This window comes from Buteo buteo, chromosome 3 (assembly GCF_964188355.1).
Source record: "Buteo buteo chromosome 3, bButBut1.hap1.1, whole genome shotgun sequence".
Classification (NCBI taxonomy): domain Eukaryota; kingdom Metazoa; phylum Chordata; class Aves; order Accipitriformes; family Accipitridae; genus Buteo; species Buteo buteo.
The window spans coordinates 38,288,420-38,310,179 of record NC_134173.1 but is presented as its reverse complement, the minus strand read 5'-3'; the positions used below and the strand labels follow the sequence as shown (position 1 = coordinate 38,310,179).

At 39.8% G+C, this 21,760-nt stretch overlaps 1 protein-coding gene across 6 annotated transcripts in view; it reads right to left on the bottom strand.

Annotated features, from left to right (window-relative positions):
- CHD7 (chromodomain helicase DNA binding protein 7) overlaps positions 1-21,760 on the bottom strand; it is a 134,468-nt gene that overhangs the window by 54,377 nt on the left and 58,331 nt on the right. For all 6 annotated transcript variants that reach the window (XM_075023342.1, XM_075023341.1, XM_075023346.1 and 3 more), the window contains one exon: positions 6,514-6,935. In XM_075023342.1, the coding sequence (XP_074879443.1) occupies positions 6,514-6,935 (422 nt within the window). The remainder of the gene's footprint in view (positions 1-6,513; positions 6,936-21,760) is intronic.

Sequence of the window (21,760 nt, the reverse complement as noted above, 5' to 3'; positions counted from 1 at the left end):
GCTGGCGGCCACCGACTGCAGCCATCTGCTTCCCTCAATCAGCGCCCGGGCGCTCCCGGCACCTGCGCGGCCGCGTCCTGTGCGCCCCCCCCCCCCCCCCCCCGCCTTTATCAAATCACCGCGAAACCGCTTCCAAAAAAAAAAAACCAAAACCAACCCCAACCCCAACCCCCAGCCCCAACCCCCCCCCCTCCGCCCCCCAACCCGACCACTTCACAGATCTCTCGAATTTGTTTAAATGCAAGGTGAGGCTGTCAGGGGAGCTGGACGGCCGCCAGGTGAAGCGAGCTGACAGGCTGGCGCTCTTCGCCCCCGACCCCCGTAAATCAAGAGCAAGGCGCGCAATTAAGTTCAGTAGTCGTTACCGTGCCCCGGGTGCACCGCCGCCTATGAATAACAGGCTTAAAGTCGGGAAGAATACCGTGGCCTAGGTTTGATAAAATACCAACTCGCTGAAAGGCCGGGAAGCGCTAACGAGGGCCCGCCTGCCCCGGGGCGGACCGACCGCCGCGCCGCTCCGCTCCCCTCCCGGCCCGGCCCGGCCCAGACAAAGACCCCGCCAGCGACTCCGGCGCGGGCGGCAGGTCCGCCCCGACCAAGGTTTCCTGCTAGACACCCTTCTTCCCCCTCTCGTAGCGGCAGGGACTCCCAACCAAGAGTATTTCATGACCTATATATACCCCCGGGCCGTGCCTCGGCGTACTGAGGCGCGCCCGGTAAGGGAGACGCGGGCGAAGCAAGTCGGATACAGTTTCGAATCTCCCCCCTCGCCAGGCCAGTTAGAGGCACGAAAGAGCCACCAACCTGGGGAGAACAAAGCCCGTGTGCGGCTCCACCGGGAATTTTAAGTTCTAAATTCAGCAGAAAAATTGCATTGCTCTTTTTAAACGCACGGCTACGGTTTCTTTCAAGGGAAGAAAGGGAAGGTGAAGCACAAATAAACCACGGAACAGCACCGTCCCCTCGAACGAGGGGACACACTGCTTCCCAGTGCCTCGCACACCCAGGAGCTTCACCTGGCCGGTGGGAGCATCGGGTTCCTCCGATTGTCAGCAACCGTTGTTCCTCTCCATCCTCCCACAGAGCCAGTGTGATTTGTCCCCAACAATTAAACGTGCCCACTTGGGACTCAGCCTTTCCACTTTCCAGCAGATTGTACTCAGGCCATTCAGGAATGGTGTTAGCCTGGACCAGAATTACTTTTCCACACGCAAGTACACGCAGGGAAAAACCTGTTCCTAGAGACTGTGCCATTACCGTTGGGGTCTGTGTGTCAATTTGATGCACATCTGATAGTACTTTCCAAGTTTGGCAACAAGGAAGGCGAACTGTAATATACGCATTTAGACAACTACCTCTCATATTTGGTTTTTACACATGCACGAATGCAAAACTTAGCCAAGTCCCACTAGAGACAAGATAGTGTCCAAAAGAAGAGCTAGAAATCTGGGAGAAACGGAAGTAGTATTTGCCACGCACAAAACACTACAATATTTTGAAACTGTCAGTTAAAACTAGTCCTTCTATTCAAGTGATACAAACACAGACATTTCAGATTAGATGTCTTACAATCTAGCTGTTGAATACCACTTTCTGGTTTCATCCTCTTATCCCCCAGGACTGCACAGCATACTGACCAAAGGGGATCAGTAAGAAGACAACCTGCAGAAGGTCAGACGAGTGAACAATGTGAAGGAAAACAGGCTGAAGAGGAAAACAGTAAGTAGGACAGCTGAAAAGAAAGCTTGAATTACAATTTGAGAACAAGTACCCAAACTCTGACAAAGTGTTTTGTGTCAGTTAGTCAAGCAGCCACCTACAGAGCTAGGTCAAACTCCCGGAACTTACAGGGCCAAACCATCTGACTCAGAAATACCCCAAAAAGCATGGCATGCTTTGCAGGATTAAGAGGCAAAATAATTAGCCCGTATGTTTACATTGCGCAACTACTTCACCTGATCTGGGTAACTGACAGATCTGTTTATTAGTGTAATTTATGATGGCTATCAGGATTTGGATGATGCTTTTTTCTGCAATTTAAACGTCTAAAGCAAGTCAGATGGACTATTGATCCCTCTTTTACCGTATGGGAACACTGACCTGTGACAAACTCATGACTGGAACCTGGCCTAGAAAAACGTTACACATCTGCTCTGAGGCATTAAAACCATTAAAAAATAAAAATCCCACCCTCTCAAAATGTTAGAGCTGTGAGACTTTCTGTACTGCTTTACCTAAAGCTCCTAGTGTAATCAAAACCTTTTTTTTTTTTTCCTTTACAAATCCATTTCTACATGTCACAAAAGTAGGAAAGACAATAGGACAACAAGGTTTTATCCAGCCTGAAAACCCAGCCAAATTACTAAAAGGTATGCTTTGGTAACAGTGAAGCCCACAAGGCCTGCCTGCAGCGAAGGCAAAGGTAACTATCTGGCAGCTGGGCTGGTTGGGGAGGGACACGAGGACAGGTGTGAACAGGAACAGCCCCCGTGGACGCGCACATGGAAATCTTGCACGGTTTCCTGTTCTCTCCCACAGGCAGCCCCTTCCTGCCTCGCTCAGGACGATGCGAGCTTGGGAGTGGAAAGTACCACCACCGCCGCGGGACCTCTCTTCCTGCCCTCCAGCTCCCCAGGGTGCTGCCCGCGCAGCAGCCTCTTCCCGCTTCCGCGGCCAGGAGCCATCCCCTTTCCGATACAGCAAACAGCGAATCTGTGCGCCAAAAAAGTCTGCCTCCACCTCCCTCCAGAAGAGGTAATTATACTCGTGCTCGGCTCTCCCCTTGCGATCGGCAAGCCGCTCGCCCGACCCTGCATCCCAGGCTGCTGCTGTACGCGTGGGAAGGACGAAAAGTTTTCCCCTGCCGCAGGGAGCAGAGGAAGCAGAGAAGAGCAGCCCTGCAAAGCACAGCACACTGCTTCGAGGAGACGGGAGAAGGGACGAGCTCCTGAAAAGAGCTGCCATTTGGCCCTTGCAAATAGTTACTACTTCTCCCCACCGTAATCGGTGGCCACTCTCTAGGGTTTCATAGGAAGCAGCGGGAGAGATATCAGCTGTGCTGCAGCGTGATCTTCTCAAACAGGTGGTCCTCATCTCCTCCAGGGACAGGCACAGGAGGAACAGACATCTGAGCCATGACTTTGCAATTCAGTAGGACTACTTGCCCTTCCCTGTCCATCTACTTTTGGAAAAATCTGCCTGCTTTGCACGTGCCTGAAGCTGGCTCCGTAACATCAAGAGCCCGCATAATACTCAGCACCCACACAATACTCAGCAGCCGCACAATTTAGTGAAAACCCTTCATTTGTGTTCCTAGGTATACCTACATTTTGCTTTCAAACCTGACTAGTTTGGTCCACAATAGATTTGTTTTGCAAATGTTTTTTTTTTCCAGACATCACTGTATTCGTCTTTCTGTATTGGCAGGATTGGGCTAATATCCATCACAACTGTAACAGTACAATATTAATGTGTGATCTTTCTTTCAAAATCACCAGGTACACAGTGTAACATTAGCAGCCCATTTGGGTGTTTTCTTTCTTTTTAAGATGCCATGGGACATGCAATTCAAACAAGCATGAAATTAATCAGCTTCTTCCATTCTCCGATCTGTTGTCCCTCATATGAAGGTGCATTTCACTGAGGCAGGCCGCTCATTTTGTCACACTTACACCAAAGACAGAAGGAGATGTGAAGGGTAAAGATTTTGGGGTTTTTGTTGTTGTTTGTTTAATAAAAGGATTACATTGTTAGTCAAAATTGGAACTGAAATAACAGGGTTAAATTATGAGCTATATTAAATTACAAAATGGTTATGATACTTAAAATACCAGATCTTTTTATCTATGTGTATACTCTAAGACACTAATACAGCCTGTGTCAAAATTAACTATCATGGACTTGTTATGCTCTATCGAAAAAGCTGTTGCTCTTCAATAAATACATTTTCTATGTCTGACTTAATTTACCTGAATTCTACATAAGTGCAAAACTTTCCTATTAAAACTGATCAGCTGATTCAGGAATGAAAACCATTAGTTTTGCACAGCATTTAGAAATCTAAAAACTACACTACTCCCCTCCAATGCTTAGAAGCAAAACACTGAACAATATAAGCAGTAGTAGTAAACATGCCAGATACTAACTTTATCAAAATATTTTACTTCTACATAATCATCCATAATCTATATTAACTTGCACTAATCTCACTCATCTCAGCTGCTGTAATATTTCCTTTCTGGAGTTAGTGCTGCTGAAATACTGTGGCTTGGATGATTAAAGGTTTGGACTGTTGACTTCTTTAAAAACTTGATTCAATGATTTGTCACTGGACAGGTCCCCCAATCTGTGATACTGCCAAAGTAAGCAAATTTCTTTCACCAATTTAAGAATCTTTGGCAGCACAGCACCCCAACACAGTCTCAGAGTTCAAAGAATTTTGATACTGAAGCTGACAAGAACACAAAATGAGAACAACCTTCTTTTCAAGAGAGCATTTTGTAACAGAGACACAAGCCCATTATGGGAAAAGTAGGACTTTCTCCACACCCCTGAGTAAGCATAAGGAACAGCAAATGCCCTTAATGCTGCTCCAAAGACATTTCTCTCACAGGTAAAACAACAGGGCTTAGTATTTACTAGAATAATGTAAGTCATCTAGCCACCCAGGGACAAGAGTCATTGCATGGGAAAGAAGATAAAGACTCTCCTACAAATACAACTAAGAAAGCAGTGATTTGTTCCTTCAAAGAAACACTGCCCCTTTAATCTGCATGGCATGTCCGAAGATTTAGAGAAGACACACGAAGAGATATTAGGATTGAGTGGATGGGACAGGCCAGCTCTGAGGTCTGATGTCTAGCACAGCCACAGGAACCCATGCATGTTTTTGAGGCAGACTCCTAACTATTGCTTGTTAAACAAAGCTTCATTGCAGTCAAGACCTTGCAAAACCGCACTAATTGAGAAGCCCTGCAGTAAAAGCCTTTTTACTTCGTGGTGGCAAAAATTACGGGGAGATGCTCAATACTGTGCAATATGGCTTGGTCAGCCTCTAAACCTCTGAGTATGGGTAAATGGAACAGAAAGGTTATCTTAGCTAATACAGTTTTTTGGTTTCAAAAACATATACTGGGAGATGTATAACTCAAGAGTTTTTCTAAGCTGTGAATTGCTATGTATGTGAACCCCATCCTTGGGACAGTCTGGAACACAGCTGAAGTAACTTCTGCAATAGGGATAGGCTAATCAACTGTAATTTACTGAACAGTTAATACAACCTGTTCACGACAACGTTTGATTTTACAAGCCAGTGTTTATAAATTCTTCAGGAAACATCATCTCTGCTAATACAGAAACTTCTCTTTCTTGTTAAAGGAACAAATAACATCTTACTGTCCATGCCTCATTTAGCCATATAACTGTATCAAACCTAACCAATAGTCAGTCTTGGGGAATATGTGCAAAGCTGATTCATTAACTGCAATTTTTAAACCCTAATACAAATGGATTTTGCAAACTGATTTGGATTAACCAAGTCTGGCTGTGCTTCCATCTGGAAGTTATATTTTATAACGCTAGCCACATCTCGAAAAACAGATTCAGATGTTTGGAACAAATTCAGAACAGTTGTAAGAAATTCTAGGTACAAATAAAAAAAAAATTGAGCTTTAACGTCTTTTTCCTCTCAGTTTTCTTTCAAGTAGGCATTTATAATCATGGTGTTTAGGGAGTTGAGGGGTAAGGAAAGAGTCTGTGTTATTATCTATGACGTATTTACTCATGTGTAACGGCGGTTTGTTCTTATACTACTCTGTAGCATTTTAAGCCTATCCTGATAAAGGGACACAATGCTGAGTGAAAACAGTTAAGAAACAGGGTTGAAGCATCTGATCTATCCACAAAGATTTTCTGCTAGGAAAATTGTCTTTACATGAAACAGCAAAATGAATATAATCCCTACAGTGAGGATACATCAATATCCATAAAAAATGCCTTTTTAAAAGCAGAGCTTATAGCCCATGGGTCGTGTCAGTATAAAATAGTGTCTGTAAGGGTTGTACAACTTGTAACAACTCTAAGTACCTAACTTCTTCATTTAGAGAAAAACATCATCAAACCTTCTTTCTCTAAGCCTTCATCTCTGGATTTGGTCAAAGCTACATTGATGTTGAAGCAATGTAATTTCTTAATACATAAACCACACACGAGGACAGATGACTATTAGAAGAGAGTTAGTTTTGAAATCTAACACATCCAGATTTTTTTATGCCTTGAAAAGAAAAATTAACCTTCTGCCTTTCCAGCTTGTTTAAAATAACTGTGAAGCCATAAACAGGAAAGCCAAACAAAAGAAGTGTGCCCAAGTCCCTCAAAAACATGATGTCGTAGATGGTAGAAGGCAAACGACAAAACAAGATTTCCTCTCCACCCACGCCATTTAGCACAGATGCTCTAGAAATCCCGCAAACACACTGTTTTTCTTTGATTGCATATAGAAGTTTCCTGACTTACCTAGCCTTTTTGCTGGTCTTGGGTTTTGGTGTGGTATTTTTTGCTTTCTTTTCCTTTGGCTCTTTAGGGGTCTTAGGGACTTTGGGGGTCTTGGGTTCCTTCTTTTCCTTGGGTTCTTTAGGATCCTTCGGTTCTTTCTTTGCCTTGGGCTTTTTCTTTTTCTTCTTCTCTTCTTGAGAGCAATCCACTGAATTTCTGCTTAGATTCTGGCTGTCAAGTCCCCCAGGAAAGTCTTCCTTACCAAAACCTTTACTGGGACCTTCTGCAGCAATGTGATTGTTTTTCTTCTTCTTTTTCTTTTGCTGTGGCTGCGGCTCAATTGATGGCAGATAATCATCGCTCTTCACTAGCTGGGTATTCGGTCCACTAACCTGAGTCATATCCGGCACTGGTTTCTCTAAAAAGGGTTCCGACGGAGAATGCTGAGAGAGACAAACAGAAACAAAATTGTAGATTTGCAACTTTGATTTCTAAAACTTTGCTCTTTTGGAGCAAGAGGTTACAGAGGAAGAAAATACTAAGCAGAAGATTAACCTAGTAGCATATCTGAAACATTATACTGTAAAACAGTAAAACCCAAAGCTTTCTGCATTTAAGACAGTAGCAACGTAACCACAAATTTTTTGATATAGCAAGGGTAAAATTATTCTAAAGCTTGTATATAAAGTGGAAGTATAGCAAATATTTAGTCTTCAACATATATATACAAAAGGAAAACAATTGGTATTTGAGGTATTTCAAAACAGTTGTTAGTAGAATTAATAACTTGTTACAAATCATTCAGTTGCACTAGAATTTTGTCCTCTTGGAAAAAAATTGTTAAAGTATGTTTCTAGACGTGCAAAGGAAAATAAAGTATATTCACAGGCTGTATTTATAAAAAATGAATCAAGGCAATTTACATTGGTTCAGCTGTGACAGGAGGTATTTTGATCAGCATGTGAAGGATTAAGCCACTTTAAAATGTAATATAATGTTACACTTTATGTCAAAGATCCACAGCTCCCTATTTGTAATTGAAACAGATCTGTTCCTGCTACAGATTGGACAGAGAACTACCGTAAGTGTTTGTGAACCTGCAAAAACATCCTATTTCAAAGCCTGTATAGTGTATCAGGTTTACACCAGACTTACAAAGTACATGTGAACCTATGTATAATTGCACAAATGTCAAGTGCTTGGACCAAACATATTTGATATATTTGAAACTCTTTTCCTCTTAACGGTTCTGTTCTACACAAAGAACTACGAGTCTGCAATGAAAAAATGCCTAAGGTCTACCATGACTTTGCAGCATATCAAAGCTCTAACCTGCTTCTCCTCACTGCCTGCTTGTGGTTATAAATGTAGGATAACAGTGCTTTTCTAGAAGAAAAGTAATAGCATGACACCATACTGATGCCTTTCTCACAACTGCATATATGGCCAGACCATTTTCCCACCCTTCCTCTGTTTCTCCTCCTTTTCTTTCCCCTAAAAATTAAGTTGGCATGATTCTAGGTGTAAGAGTTCCCCATTAGCTGTGGTCATTAAGTCTAGCAATTTCATGTTTGATCCACTGAATTGGGGAGAAGAAAGGTTTATAGCAAATCAGAATTTTACTTCTAGGAATAGCAGTGCCTGTGTAACTTTGTAGTGTTATTCGCATTTCCTTTTCTCTGCTTTTTATTCAAACTGCACGCACTTAGGAGTGGCAAGCGTGCAAACGAATGACTACGAACCCAACCCCTGAGCATAAGCAGAACTGATGGGCATACACAGACATATAGTTTAGCTGCCTGGACCTAAAAAAAACCAATGCGCTTAAGACTTAGGAAATAAAATTTTGAATATCATGAGAAAGTGAATGCATGTGTATTTTTCCAAATATATTAATACAGTTTTCCAAATGTAAACAAACTGAACCAGCGCAGTCCTAACTATTTTCAGCATTTCTTCACAGTATCAAAAAACTGCTGTGCCCTGAATACACTCACATACTCAGAAGATACCCAAGCACCAGAAGGAGCAAGGTCGTCAAGAAGCGGAGACAACTCTTCATTGCTTTTTGGGAAAGGTTTAACGGTACAAGCTAGACACTACAGTTCTTCACGGAAGGGACTCCAGGACAAGAGGGAAGTCCTGAGTGATGGACTGAAGATCTGGGTCTACTTGGCTTAACCAAGAACTTCCAGGTTGACTTCTGCATGTTTCCGTCCTCCACCTGTTTATTAAGATACCTGATGCACCCACTGCATTAGCACCACATCAATCAGCCCCACCTCAAGGCAATCTCATGTTAGGTATCCTGAAGTATGAACCAACACCTCTTCTAGAAATCTGTAGTCGCCATACCACTTGCATACCTTCATGCTGGAAAGTTCACAAAGACTGGATATCTGTATAGAAAATGCTGATCCCAGGAAGTCAGTGGTGCCAATGAGTTCTGCAGTCCAATTATGCATTACATAAAATAGAGATATTTTAAAATCTTCTGATTGGTTTTGAATTTGGCTGACTGAATTGACTGTCTCCTCAGATTTGTTCTGTGACACAGAACAAAACCATCTTATCCGTATGTCAGACCGTTATGTACTTGTACTGTCTAACACTTATTTTTAGGTAGGAAAAGACAGGAATATGACACAGATCACCTCTAAATACTTCTTATCCATAGGTTTTCAGAGCAGTACTTTTAACCTACATTTTCCCAAGGTAGTCAATGTATTTCTGTATTATCTGCCATTTTGTATCTCATACATCCTGTTTTTCATAGACCTCAAAGTCTTCACCGAGCTGTCCACTGCAATACTCAGTCCTCTTTTTAAATACTGTTCACCTGCTGTGTCTAAGAAATCTAAGTTTTTCCTTCTATTATTTGTAAAATTTGTATTAAGCAAGTACCTTGTGTTTGGCACTACAGTATTTGTTTGCCATATTAAGAGAGACTTCTACAACTATCTAAAAGCTTTTGTATAAGGCACAACTTTCTAGAACAAATCAGAATAGGTAGCTTATTTTTCTTCCTCTTAAGCATGTGAGATAGCCAGGCCAACAAATATTAAAAACCACAAGAAATCTAGTAATGCCACATAAATTTAATTCTATAAAATTTTCAAGGTTGCATCTTCATTAGTGACAATTATGACCGTGTCACTGAAATTAATAAGAAATTTTATACATGCTTGAGTATTCTCATTACCTTTTTAATCTAATGCAAAAAATTAATCCTTGCCTCCTTTCTAAGACTTGTGGGTTGCTTTTTTGGTTTGTTTGCTTGTTTGTTTTAGAAGTCTGAACAACAGCTTTCAGCACAGTCATAAGCAAAACTGAAGGTAAGGCAGACAGCTTTCCAAGCCTCCACAACAGCAACGTCAGCCCTTCATGATTTGACATTTGTAACTTTAATGTAAGGTCTGGCCAGAAGGTACAGCACTGGGAATGGCCGCAATTGTTGCCGCACTGTAGTACTCAGTAACTCACTCTGGAAGATGTCATCCTATGAAAATTCAGATTTCTACTACCTCAAAAAGCTTATCCACAAGAATCACTCTCAGGCTATAAACCAACTTAGACTATACATTAGACTTAAATGTTATGCATGAAACAAATATTAAAAAAAAACCAAACCCAAACAAAACCCCCAAACTTGCTGCCTTTTATTTACAGTACAAAGTTACGTGCATTACCAACCATACAAATTAAAATACTATGGTTTTGTTTCGTATCATTCACAATTCCCAAAACATTAAGCTACAAAAAGCCAAATCTGCCCCAATTAGGCTTTGGTTATGTTTCCTATTAGTTGAATATACATTACTTTTGCCACACACCACTCCTTTTGCAATTTGGCACATTTTGTAATTCACTTATACCTGATCTTTTAAATTGTAGCACTCTTTCAATAAAATAGGTGTGATTAACTTTATTTTTCTAGGAAGTCTGTGCCTACACTTTCGCAATATGCTAAAATGGTTTATCCCTAACTGACAACCCCACATTGCTCCCTAGTGTGAAGCTGTGTAGGAGCAGCACAAATCTAGTGAGGAGAACAGAAGCAGCTTGAAAGATACATTTTCTTACCCCAAACCAGTGGTCTGCTCTTTCTGAAGAGGGGAAAGGAAGAACAACAGGCTTTCACTAGTAAATATTAGTTCAAGCCTATCACAGGGAATTATTTCAAATAGTTCTACTTTAAATCTACAAAGGATTAACTCTAGTTACAGCATCACAATTTCTAATGGAAGAACCCTATTTTCCATTTACAAAATTTAAAAAAGTATGTCTATTACAAGTTTTTACCAAAATTGAAAGATTTATCTGCATACTTCACAGAAATTGCTTCTCCTGCTGCTTTTAGTAATAACAAAGCCATAATTTAGTATGTTAGTACAGAATTTAATCTTCCACAGGAAAGAAACCAGTGAAGATTAAACACAAATCGGTATTCACCCTACTCGATATTGCAGCAGAATTATTTTTGGTATTATTAGAAATAAGGTGAAAAAGGTGTTCAAAAATATTGGTGTGTTTACTAGACCCACATCTCTTTAAATCTTTTAGAGAAAAGCTGTTTTTGTAAACATTTAACAAAGAACAGATGGTCTGTTTTAATCATGCGAAAAAACCTGGAGCTCACATTAATACTCCTACCACCAACTACTGGGGCTAGTCACCTAACTAACCAGCAGCATGGTACAGTCTTCAGCAATACCATTTAATTTTACAATGGACATTTTCTCATCAATTCCCACTGCTTGACAATTAATTGATGCTATTAACATGCAATATCACAATGCAGAACACTCCTACTAAAGATTGCAGCTTATTAAAGCAAAACTGAGATTCTTCAGAAACTCTGAGGAGTTAAAATAATTTGCAGATCAACAGGTTACCCAGGACAGTAATATGCTTTTGCATTATCAGCAAAAGCCAACAATATCCGAGCAAATAATACATGAAAACACTACTTGTGAAATTGTTTCTGGAGTGCAAAAATCTCACTTTTCTGGAATTCAGACTTATTTTTAAACTTCCAAACATGTCTCACCAAGATTTGAAAAATTAAAAATGAAGCTGCCTGCGTTTCACAGCTGCTTACACATTTAGAGCTAAGCTCATTCTCTGCAGCCACAGCACAGATAGACGTCTCAAACCAGTCCTGTTACATGAAGTAGCAAGATGGACAGGATATAGGATTAATCCAGTGAGGGTTAGTGGCAGGGAGGGAGGTTAAGGAGGAGAATCTTTCTGTTGCTTGAACAAGGATTGAACTAGAATCAACCGTACTTAAGCACTGAAAGTAGCTTGAGTGTCGCTTCCCTAGCAGAGCAGCAACTTGAGCCAATATTGAGCTTTAAGAAGTATGAAGCAAGAGCAGCAAAGTATGCAACATGACTCAGCTAACTTCGTGAAATTTAAAGATCAGCACCAACCAAAAAAACCCTCCTTTTTACTAGGACTACTTTCATTTCCCTGACGGGTATTTCCACATTCCCTGGTCTTTTCTGTATTTTGAAAAAGATCTATGGTAACCACATTTGTTTAAATTTTCTTGAACTTTGGTTTATTAACTAAGTTGTGTAACAGTAGAGCACATGCTTAGTCAGTTCCCACTGGCTCCAAAACACAAACCTCTCCAATACAATATCTATACAATGGATAATTTCACATTAGGCAAATCATTACTGAATATTCTCATTTGCAGCAAGTGCAGTCCTGCTAAATTGTCGCCTTTACTTTGGAAAAGTTAAAACAGCAACCTGCAACCAAAGAGAGTTCTTTTAAAACAGAAAACGGACTACAGCATCACTTCTGGAAGCAGCTCTACCTAGTGCCACAGACATCACTCGTTTTGAATTTGTATCCTTCCTGATAGCACAGTCCCCAAGGTGTTAAAAGCCACCATATGTAGAAATTGCTACACAATTCTTCCTTTCAAAGCTTAATGAAAGGATTCATCATCCCTCTGGATTATTTAGAACAAACTACTCATCTTGACTATCCTCCAAAACAAATCATTTGGAAAGTTTCCGCATCATGTCTCTATACATTGCTTTGTCCCTGCAATTCTCAACTTGTCTTATTAACACTTGCAGCATAGGCCTGTCTCAGAGCTCCCTCGATCTGAAGCACGCTTCGGCTTTTCTAGACCAACATAAATACTTTTCAGACATTGTCTGTCTGCAAAGCTCACATATCAGTAAAAACTCCAGAGTAAACAGGAACAAATACCACCTCTGAAATTGCAACCAATACCACTACCTACATTCAACAACAGTACAGCTGCACAGGATTTTTTCCTATAGTAGCTAAAGTCCAGAAACATCGTCAAGACTATGGCTCACACCCATAATCCTTTCCAAAACCTGTTTTACCAAACAGTTTCTTCTCCTTTATTGTGAGTGATGATCCCTTCCCTTTTCTGTGAAACTACTGCCTTGAATTGAAGCTGTATATGTCTTTTTTACCTTACCATATGAAAATACTTAGTACTACCTTAAAGTTTTGGGCAATATGATGCTGTTTAGAAACAACTGGTGTCTCAGTACTTTGGAAACTCCTCTAAAATTGTAGTTCCAAAGTGACAACTTGCATTTATAAACCAACAAGTGTTATCAAGTGATCTTTGTAATAAAGGGAAAGGCATCACACACCAGATGAGAATGAAAGAAGACTATTTTGCAAATACACTCGACAGGAATCTTGTAGTTTATTAAATCTCTTACTATACTTCTACAAAACACAGACGAAAATGTACGGAAAACAAAAGTTCTATTAACACCTTCTTAGCGAGACATAACTTGACAATTAAAAATCACTTAGCATGAAAAACGTTCATGTTTTAGTGTAAGTGCTGCTGCAATACCATTTGATTTCTTAAGCAAGTCTGAGAGAAGAGAAGAGAAGAGAAGAGAAGAGAAGAGAAGAGAAGAGAAGAGAAGAGAAGAGAAGAGAAGAGAAGAGAAGAGAAGATCCTAAGTCTTCCTGCTCTGTTACTACTAATGGAGACCATCCTTAAGAAACAGGTGCAACTATTAGAAAGTTAAAACTTGCTGATCCAAAGTGTTCAGAAAAACTCTGAATCATAACAACTAGAATTTCGATGCCAGCAGCATCCTAACAGGGGAGTGGAAGTGATTAAAACCAATCTTAATGCCCTCAGCCGTCACTGCAAAAGTACACTCATTGCTGATTTGGTGGAGCTGAAAATATCACCCAATTACTTTATGTGGAAGAATAAAAACATGCTATACAAAATACAGAGTTCCTTAATTGAGTCTCAGCATAGCTATAGTATTAGAATTATTTATTTTCTGGTCATATACTCTGTGGAGTAACACAGATTACAAAATATGAATGATACTAATGTGGCCATCCTAAAAGCAAACATCCCACTGTATTTTACAGTAATCATATGTAGCAACACTGTTTAATGCTCACATAAAGTGAGAGATAGTAATTACTAAGCCTATGGAATATCAGCCAGTGCAACGAGCACTGATGGTTTGTTCACAGCTCAAAACCAACTAACTTGTCCCATAAGAGAGCTCTTGGGTTGCTGTCGATTGATCAGAACCGACATCAGTGTCGATCAGGCAATCTGACAACTGCCACCCCTATGATAATGAAGCACGTATGCTCCAAATTAGCTTTCCACAGAAGACAATGCAATAGCTACCACATGGATTGTACATAACTGCTTATGTGATGGTCCAAAGACAAACATTTTATTAATACTTTTTTGCTACAGATTCCTTTGTAATATATACTGGCTTTGACAGAAGTACACGGATTGCTCCTACTGCAAGCAGGGCAGGTCCCAAATATTACACAACAGTAGCCAGACTCTCCACTCTCCATCATCACCATGTAGACTGGTCAAGGACTCACAATTTTGGCAAGTTTTTACTAGCTCTAGCTGCAGAGATACGTAGGAACGGTGGTACAGGTAGGTACCGAATTCTACTCGCAAAAGCCATATTGCTCATGTTGACAGCTCGTCTACCTCAAGCCTGCCCTCCCTGCACAGCCACGGTCAAAGGAAACCTCACTCCTGTGTATGCTCCATTATCAAGTAGTAGACATGCCAGAAACATGCCAATGTGAGTCTTACCACAAAAGTTTTGCACAGTTCATGCTATACAGTCTATACCACAGGTGGGAAAAATGACAGGCAGACCAGCAGGAGTTCTACCGTAAAATGGCCCATAAGCATCTTTTTCTTAATGCCTTACTTCTGCCAAGTAGAACCTGCGTTTAAAAATGCAGATATTTTCTCCATGAAGTTACGTCTATGAAGTTATGCCCAAGCACAGCTATCTAGATATCTAGTGCTTACTAGAGAACTCCTTGGATTAGAGAATAACCAGGAAGTTTACCACTAGTCTTTTCTAACCCCTCTAAAACAAGGTGGTAGCTGCACATCTCCAGGCAAGACAGGGAAGTCACACAGTGAGAACATGTCAGGATGAAATGGTTTCTAGAGGACCTAGTACAATACTTCAACTTCTCCAGAAAAGGAAGAATGGGGGGGGAAACACCTTCACATATTCAACAAAAACAGTAGTATTTAAACTGTTATTATTAAATACATAAGCATTATAAAGACTAACCTAACATTTTAGCATATATACAGGCTGAGTTGTTGCTCTTGGGCTTGCCTCCACGCTCCCCCAAAGCCCTTCAGGTCCACTTGGAAAGCAAAGCAGTTCCTCTGAAATAGTAAAATGCAAATATCCTCCCTCTCCTGGGCATGTTTCACAGCCATGCTATGAAATACAAGGTCCTGAGGGAAGAAGGGAAGTGTACTGCCCTGCACACAAAACCTCCTCCCTCCGCCAGTAGAATTCCCTCCATTCAATTACTAAATGTCAAATACGCAGAGATCCATCCTCTCTGAAGGGTAACCCGTTCCTACATCACACTGTATTGCCATCACCACAGGTTATGACACTCTGGTACCAACTATGATTTCCCCTTAACACCCTGTCCCCTGCCCAGAAAAAGAAAACCCAACAAAACAGTCCTGATTGACTTGGTGTATTAAGCACTTACAGCCTGCCCACAGTAATTAAAGGTATAAATGTTCCCTAAAATTCTGGTTTTCTACAGAAGACTTAAAGTCACTCAGAGAACCATTTTAAGAGGAACCTTAATTAGCTGACATCTACTTCTACCAATACGTTTCTCTACTGTTACTAAATCTAAATCACAGTGACACAGAGCAAATGGCATCAGGTTTAAGAGAAAAATCAAAGACCAGCATACATGGTGCAAACATTGCTGCTTCTGACCGCAGAGAACCAAAAAAGTTCCATCTGTGCTTTCATTGCTGCTTGCAGCAGTAACAGCAAAAGCATTACACGATACAACAGCAAAAGCATTTCTGTTCTGGTACTTTTTCACCCCACCTCTTCTAACCCTGAAAAGAGTTAACAGGAAAACTTATTAACAGGCTATATATGTAAAAAACCCTATAAGGTGAAAGGTAATAAGACACATGTCTTGTATGTTTACATAAGAGATACATACTATTAAAAACCATAAAAATATAAGGTGTAGATGTAAATTCAGAAGTGATACCTCTTTTCTGATTTGCAAAACCTCTAATAAAGTATGCTTTATCTGAATTCAGATAAACTACCCTTTATCTTCTCATACTTTACATCAAATAAATTGCACTTTAATCTAAGGAAGGGAGAACAACAACAGAGAGAAAGGCAGCATGTTTGAGGTTTTGGTTTTTTCCTAGATGAAGCCAAAGACTAGCAGGCGAGGAAATTTCTATTTCTTCTGCCTGTTCTGCAGCGCCTAAGGATCAAGTAAATACAAGCTTCAGAAATACCACCTTTTTGACAGACATGCTGTGAGCCCTAGTCTGTTGCTTGTAAGGACAATATAAAATACCTTTCAACAATGAATCAAAAGGACCAAACTGCAATAAAGACTGTAAGGAGGTACACTAGGAGCAGAGATGAGCAGATGGGAGCAGCGTGGATATATGTGTGTATTGCCCCAATCTATTTACTTGGCACCACTGCATGCCTACGTATTTTTTTACATCATGCCTGTGCCAGAAAGTCTTCAAACTCAGCTTTATACACTTCATCTCCATGACTACATGCCACACTTGTGTACGTGCACCATCATGTCCTTTCTTCTGGGCTTGGTTATCTTCCAGTCTCTCCCTACCAGCCTCAGGAAGCCTTAGAGACACTAGTCATAGCCAGTTCTTTTCGGCCTTCTCATGGTAAGCCACGCTCTGTTTTGCCATGCACACCTGCCCCAAGGCAGCCTCTCGCCACTTCTCTGAGGGCACTCTAATACCAGGGTCTTCAATGGTTCTAGCCCACCTCTCAGGAAAACCGGCGCTCAGGAGACAGGCTGGGGATCTCAGCTGCTCACCAAGCCCTGTCTTGTAGAAATGAATAAGGGCAGCAACCAAAGGGCTTTACTTCATACATTCATAAAACAGTAAGATAGAGCAACAACTAGCAAAATGCTTTCAAATGTATTTTAGGCAATTACATTTATTAGCATATGGTGTTTGTTCCGATACATTAGGAAGACTTTAGGGAAGTCTCTATCACTTACCTAACCCCTTCATATATATACCTAGAAAAACAAAAGCCCAACTTTTTGTTTTAAAAGTTCCCCCCATCTGATTCTAGACTTGCTAAACATGCATGTTTAAGAAGCCTGCACATATCAAAAATGTATCCATCGACAGTTTAATGACAAACATGCATCAGATTAGGAGGCTGGTGAAAAGAAGATGCAATTCATAGAGAGCCTTTACTGAGAACTCTATCACTTTTCCTATCTGCAAGCCCTCATGAAAAAAGCAAGTTTTCCCTAAGGTATGAATATATATCACGTTCTAATAGCTCAAGAAAAGGGCAATGGCCTTAGAAGTTCAAGATTTCAACAGATGCAACAAAGGACTCAAACCCCTGAGCTTTTACTCCTGTCCCTAGAAAGCAGCATGACATCATATGGTCTGGAATATGCCTTGGGTCAGTGGGGGTCAGCTGTCCCAGCTGTGTCCCCTCCCAACTCCTTGTGCCCCCCCAGCCTCCTCGCTGGTGGGGTGGGGTAAGAGGCAAAAAAGGCCTTGATGCTGTGTAAGCACTGCTCAGCAGGAATGAAAACATCCCTGTGTTATCAACACTGTATTCAGCACAAATCCAAACCAGAACCCCATACTACCTACTATGAAGAAAGTTAACTCTACCCCAGCCAAAAGCAGCATACAATCTCACAGTCCAGGTAAGCATAGTTAGTACTAGGAGACTGACAATTTAAAATAATTTAAATGTTAACATTTTGTTTTGACATTCGAAATGCCATTTCCTTAGTCACAAGGAAGTTCCATATAACAAGAGAAAAAGAAACTCCAAAATCCCACTACCACTTTTACTTCTATTAGTTGTCCCTAATAAGTTGGGGTGACTTTTCTAAACCATTTTTATCCAACATTAAACTGTTCTTGTCCAGCAGAAATTCAAAAGCTTTCTTCAGACATTGACCAAATGAGTCGCCCTGCAAGTGAAATAGAAAACACGCAATGTTGTCCTGGGAAAAGAATACTTAAAGTTCACTGTAACCATAAGAAAAGCTATTATAAATTATAAACATATTTTTCTTTTTTTAAATGGCAGTCTACATTATTAAGTATTTCAAATACTTGAAAACAAAGAATAAATGTCATTAGCACCACTTACGAAACAAATTCTACTTCCTGGTACTTTACTTTTTACAATAATCTCTCTAATATACAGGGTGACTCCTCCCTAGTTACTTTCAGAATTGCTGCCTCATTCAGCTTACAGGATGGATGAGACTCCTAGAGTAAATCAGATCTGAATGACTAAGATGTTATCCTGAAGAGAAGACTCATGTTACCTTGAAAACTTAAGTACAGAAAAGGGAAAGACTGTAAGGAGATGGTCTGTAATGAAAGCAGTGAACGTCAGGCAAAGTTATTTACTGTCCTTTTTCCACCAGCCTCACCTCACTGTGATAGTTTTCTATTTTTTTTTCCCAGAAGGATGGTTTGTTTTGTTTTGTTTTTCTTTTAAATTACATTTTTCCTTTTAAATTACTCTTTTCTTTATAATATGGATCTCCAGCAAAGGACTTGCCATGGATCCTCTTCTTTGAGAAGTGCCCAACCATGACTGCAAGAGAGTACCTAGTTGGATAACTACTGGCTTCAGCAATAGCGCAATACAGCCCAGGATAATGCACACTAAAAAGCCCCAAACCCATGTCTATCACTCTAGCCTCAGGCAATGCCCTGTCCCTCTGTCCCCGTTTCCTCATATGTAAAATTGACAACAGACATTGTAGGAGAGTTTAGAAGATTAATAAATTGGTTGTTATTGAGATTCTTCTGTGTTATGATTAAAATTACCATTTAAAAAAAGCTCATTTAGCTATTAATTCTTTACCATAGTATAAAGAGAGACAGCGTTTGTAGGAAAAGTCAGTCTGTTTCATGAGATTCAATGACATTCAAGATTGGGTTTACTGGATAATATACAGTAAATAAATTATCATGCCATACCTCAAATTATAAAACCAAACAGATTAAACAGCTACTTATATCACAGATTATCTTCTGCGGGTAGAAAAAGGGAACAGCAAAAACACAGTTTCATATACAGATTACATACTACTTCATAGGCACAAGGACCGTGCAGCGACAGTCCTACTTTCGATCTCTCTTAACCTTCAACTTTGCAGCTTGCTATAACTCTGTAAGCACAATCACTTAAAATATGTGTATTAAATTACGCAGTTTAACATTTTCTACAACTAACTTTGTTGTTTCTTGATACTTACTTTCAACAGACAAACATAAGAACCAAAGACTTCTTGACAACTGTAGATACAAACAAAGCAGACTCTGCAGATGGTAATGAACAATCACAGTTTTCTGGATGTCCTCATTACACCCCTCTTTCAGAGGCATTGATGCTTACAGCAATATAAATACTTAAAAGCCCTAAGGTGTCACATATTAAGTATGTGGGGAGATAACAAAAGAAGAGTTAAAACCTACTTATTTTTCTTACATGCATATATTTACAAATATATACCTATGTATGCAAACATGTAACTTCCAGTGTTCTTTGAATTTCCTCTACTAATGTCTGACCCCCTTCCCAAACTACAGCTGTTGCCATGTTCACTTTCCAGTATATAAAAAACCAAAACAAAACAAAGCCCCAAACCAACCTGCAACAACAACAAAAAAATCATCAGCTAAATAATGCAGCTTCTACCCCGGTTACATACTCAAGAATTAACATTTTCCATCCTGTCACGTAGAAGATACCCAGTCCTCAGGTTAAATAATTTCTATGAAGATAAACCAAAACATGATGCAAGGGCAGGTTTTTCTCTTCCCTCTTCTGTCTCTAAATAGAAAAGGATAACAACCTGAAAACATAATGACCTGTGCGATGGCTTTCTTACATTTTGTTTTAGATACACTCCTAAATAGTTATGGAAAAGCAGTAATTCTAGAAAACTCTCTGATTAACCAGCCTTTAAACACCTATAGTTCATCAACTCATGGAAATCAGAGGGCAAAAGATACAATATATCTTCAGCAGTGATGCATTTTACACCAATGATACCTATCTTATGAGAGAAAAACTACTAAAGATTTAATGGTGCCAATTAAAAAAGCCAAGAGTTTGCATGGCTCAATGGCTGAGTCATAGACCTTTTGCCTATAATAGGTTCCATTATAGCCCTGAGCTCAAGCTGTGGGAAGAGGATCGCAGATGAGTAACAGGAATTAGTATTTTTAAATGTTACTGCAAAGGAAGGTGTCCTTTAAGCATTACGCAGCTGCAATTCTAGCAGCAGTAGAGCAGCTTGTGCTTACTCAGAATCCTAGTTTTAAATGAGACGCTCTGCAATTTGTGGACACGTCACAACTTCAAAACACTATCAAAGAAATTTAAGCCCATCAGTGTAAAGCCCTCACAAATTTAACCAGCATTTCATATGCACTTCTGAACTTGGAATACTTCAGTAATTGTAATTTTTGTGCTATGTTATTACCCGGATTTTTGGTATTCATTTATGTTTACATAAAACAAGGTAAGACTGTGTAACTGAAGACTAAATTAATTTGTACTTAACCATAGGATGTCTATAAACAACTAGTGCAATGTACAATGAGAAAAAGAAAATGAAAATGTTGAAGTGCCTCTCAAGACGGTTCCCAGTAATCCCAGGGAAGTGCTTGTGCCATAGTACAGTATTGTACAAAATTCTGATTATCCACATCAACAATTAAACCTCAGACACAGGTATGGATTATCTTGAAGGAGAAGTCTAATGGGAATTTAACTTACTTTAGATAGATTGATATTTATGAAAACATCAGCAGATTCTAATACAGGAAATAAAAGAATTAAGATGGGTAAAATTGGCACCAGAGCAAATTGGGTATAAAACCAGTGACTAATAAATTTAGGACAGAAAGTAAGATGCCTGTTCCAACATTCAGAGTAATCTGATTTGGGTAAGAATTTAAAAAAAAAGGAGTACTGGGAGCAAAAGGCAAGTGGTCTTTAAATTGAAGTTTGATAAGGTTATGAAAAGTAGTTCATAAGATGGCACATGTGACAGCTGGAGGCTCAACTCAATGGCCCAGACAATCTTTACAAGTGCTTTGCTCCTAATAAATGGTGACAGCAAAAATCAACAGCAAAATCTTGTTTAGATTAAAAAATAAATGTATTTTAACAAATGTTATTTGGAATATGACAAACACTGAACATACTAGTTCAGAAATGAGTTAAATATGCTTAGAACCACCATTTATGTTTAATTTCCTAGGGGAGGGAAATCTCTATTAAGCAGACTAACAGGGCTGGTAAGACAAGTTTCTCGTCACAGAAGTTTTACCTTCAAACCTGAAATAAGGGGGGGGTTTACCCAAAAAGTTTTTATAATTACACTGGTCAATACAGTCAGAAAAAAACCCTTAAATATTACCTCTTTTATAAGCCTTACTTCACGCACATACTCAAATCATCACAGCTATGAATGTGACTACTCAGATACCCCACGAAAAACCTCTCTGATTTCAAATGTTTGTGTTTGTAACACTGTCCTTTGACTAGAAATTGTCTTCATTCATATCATGATTGTCATACAAAATGCAACAGTACTGTTTAAAACAGAAAGGGTTACGTTTTAAATGAAAATGCCACAGTCCCAGTGTCCTTTTACAATAGCT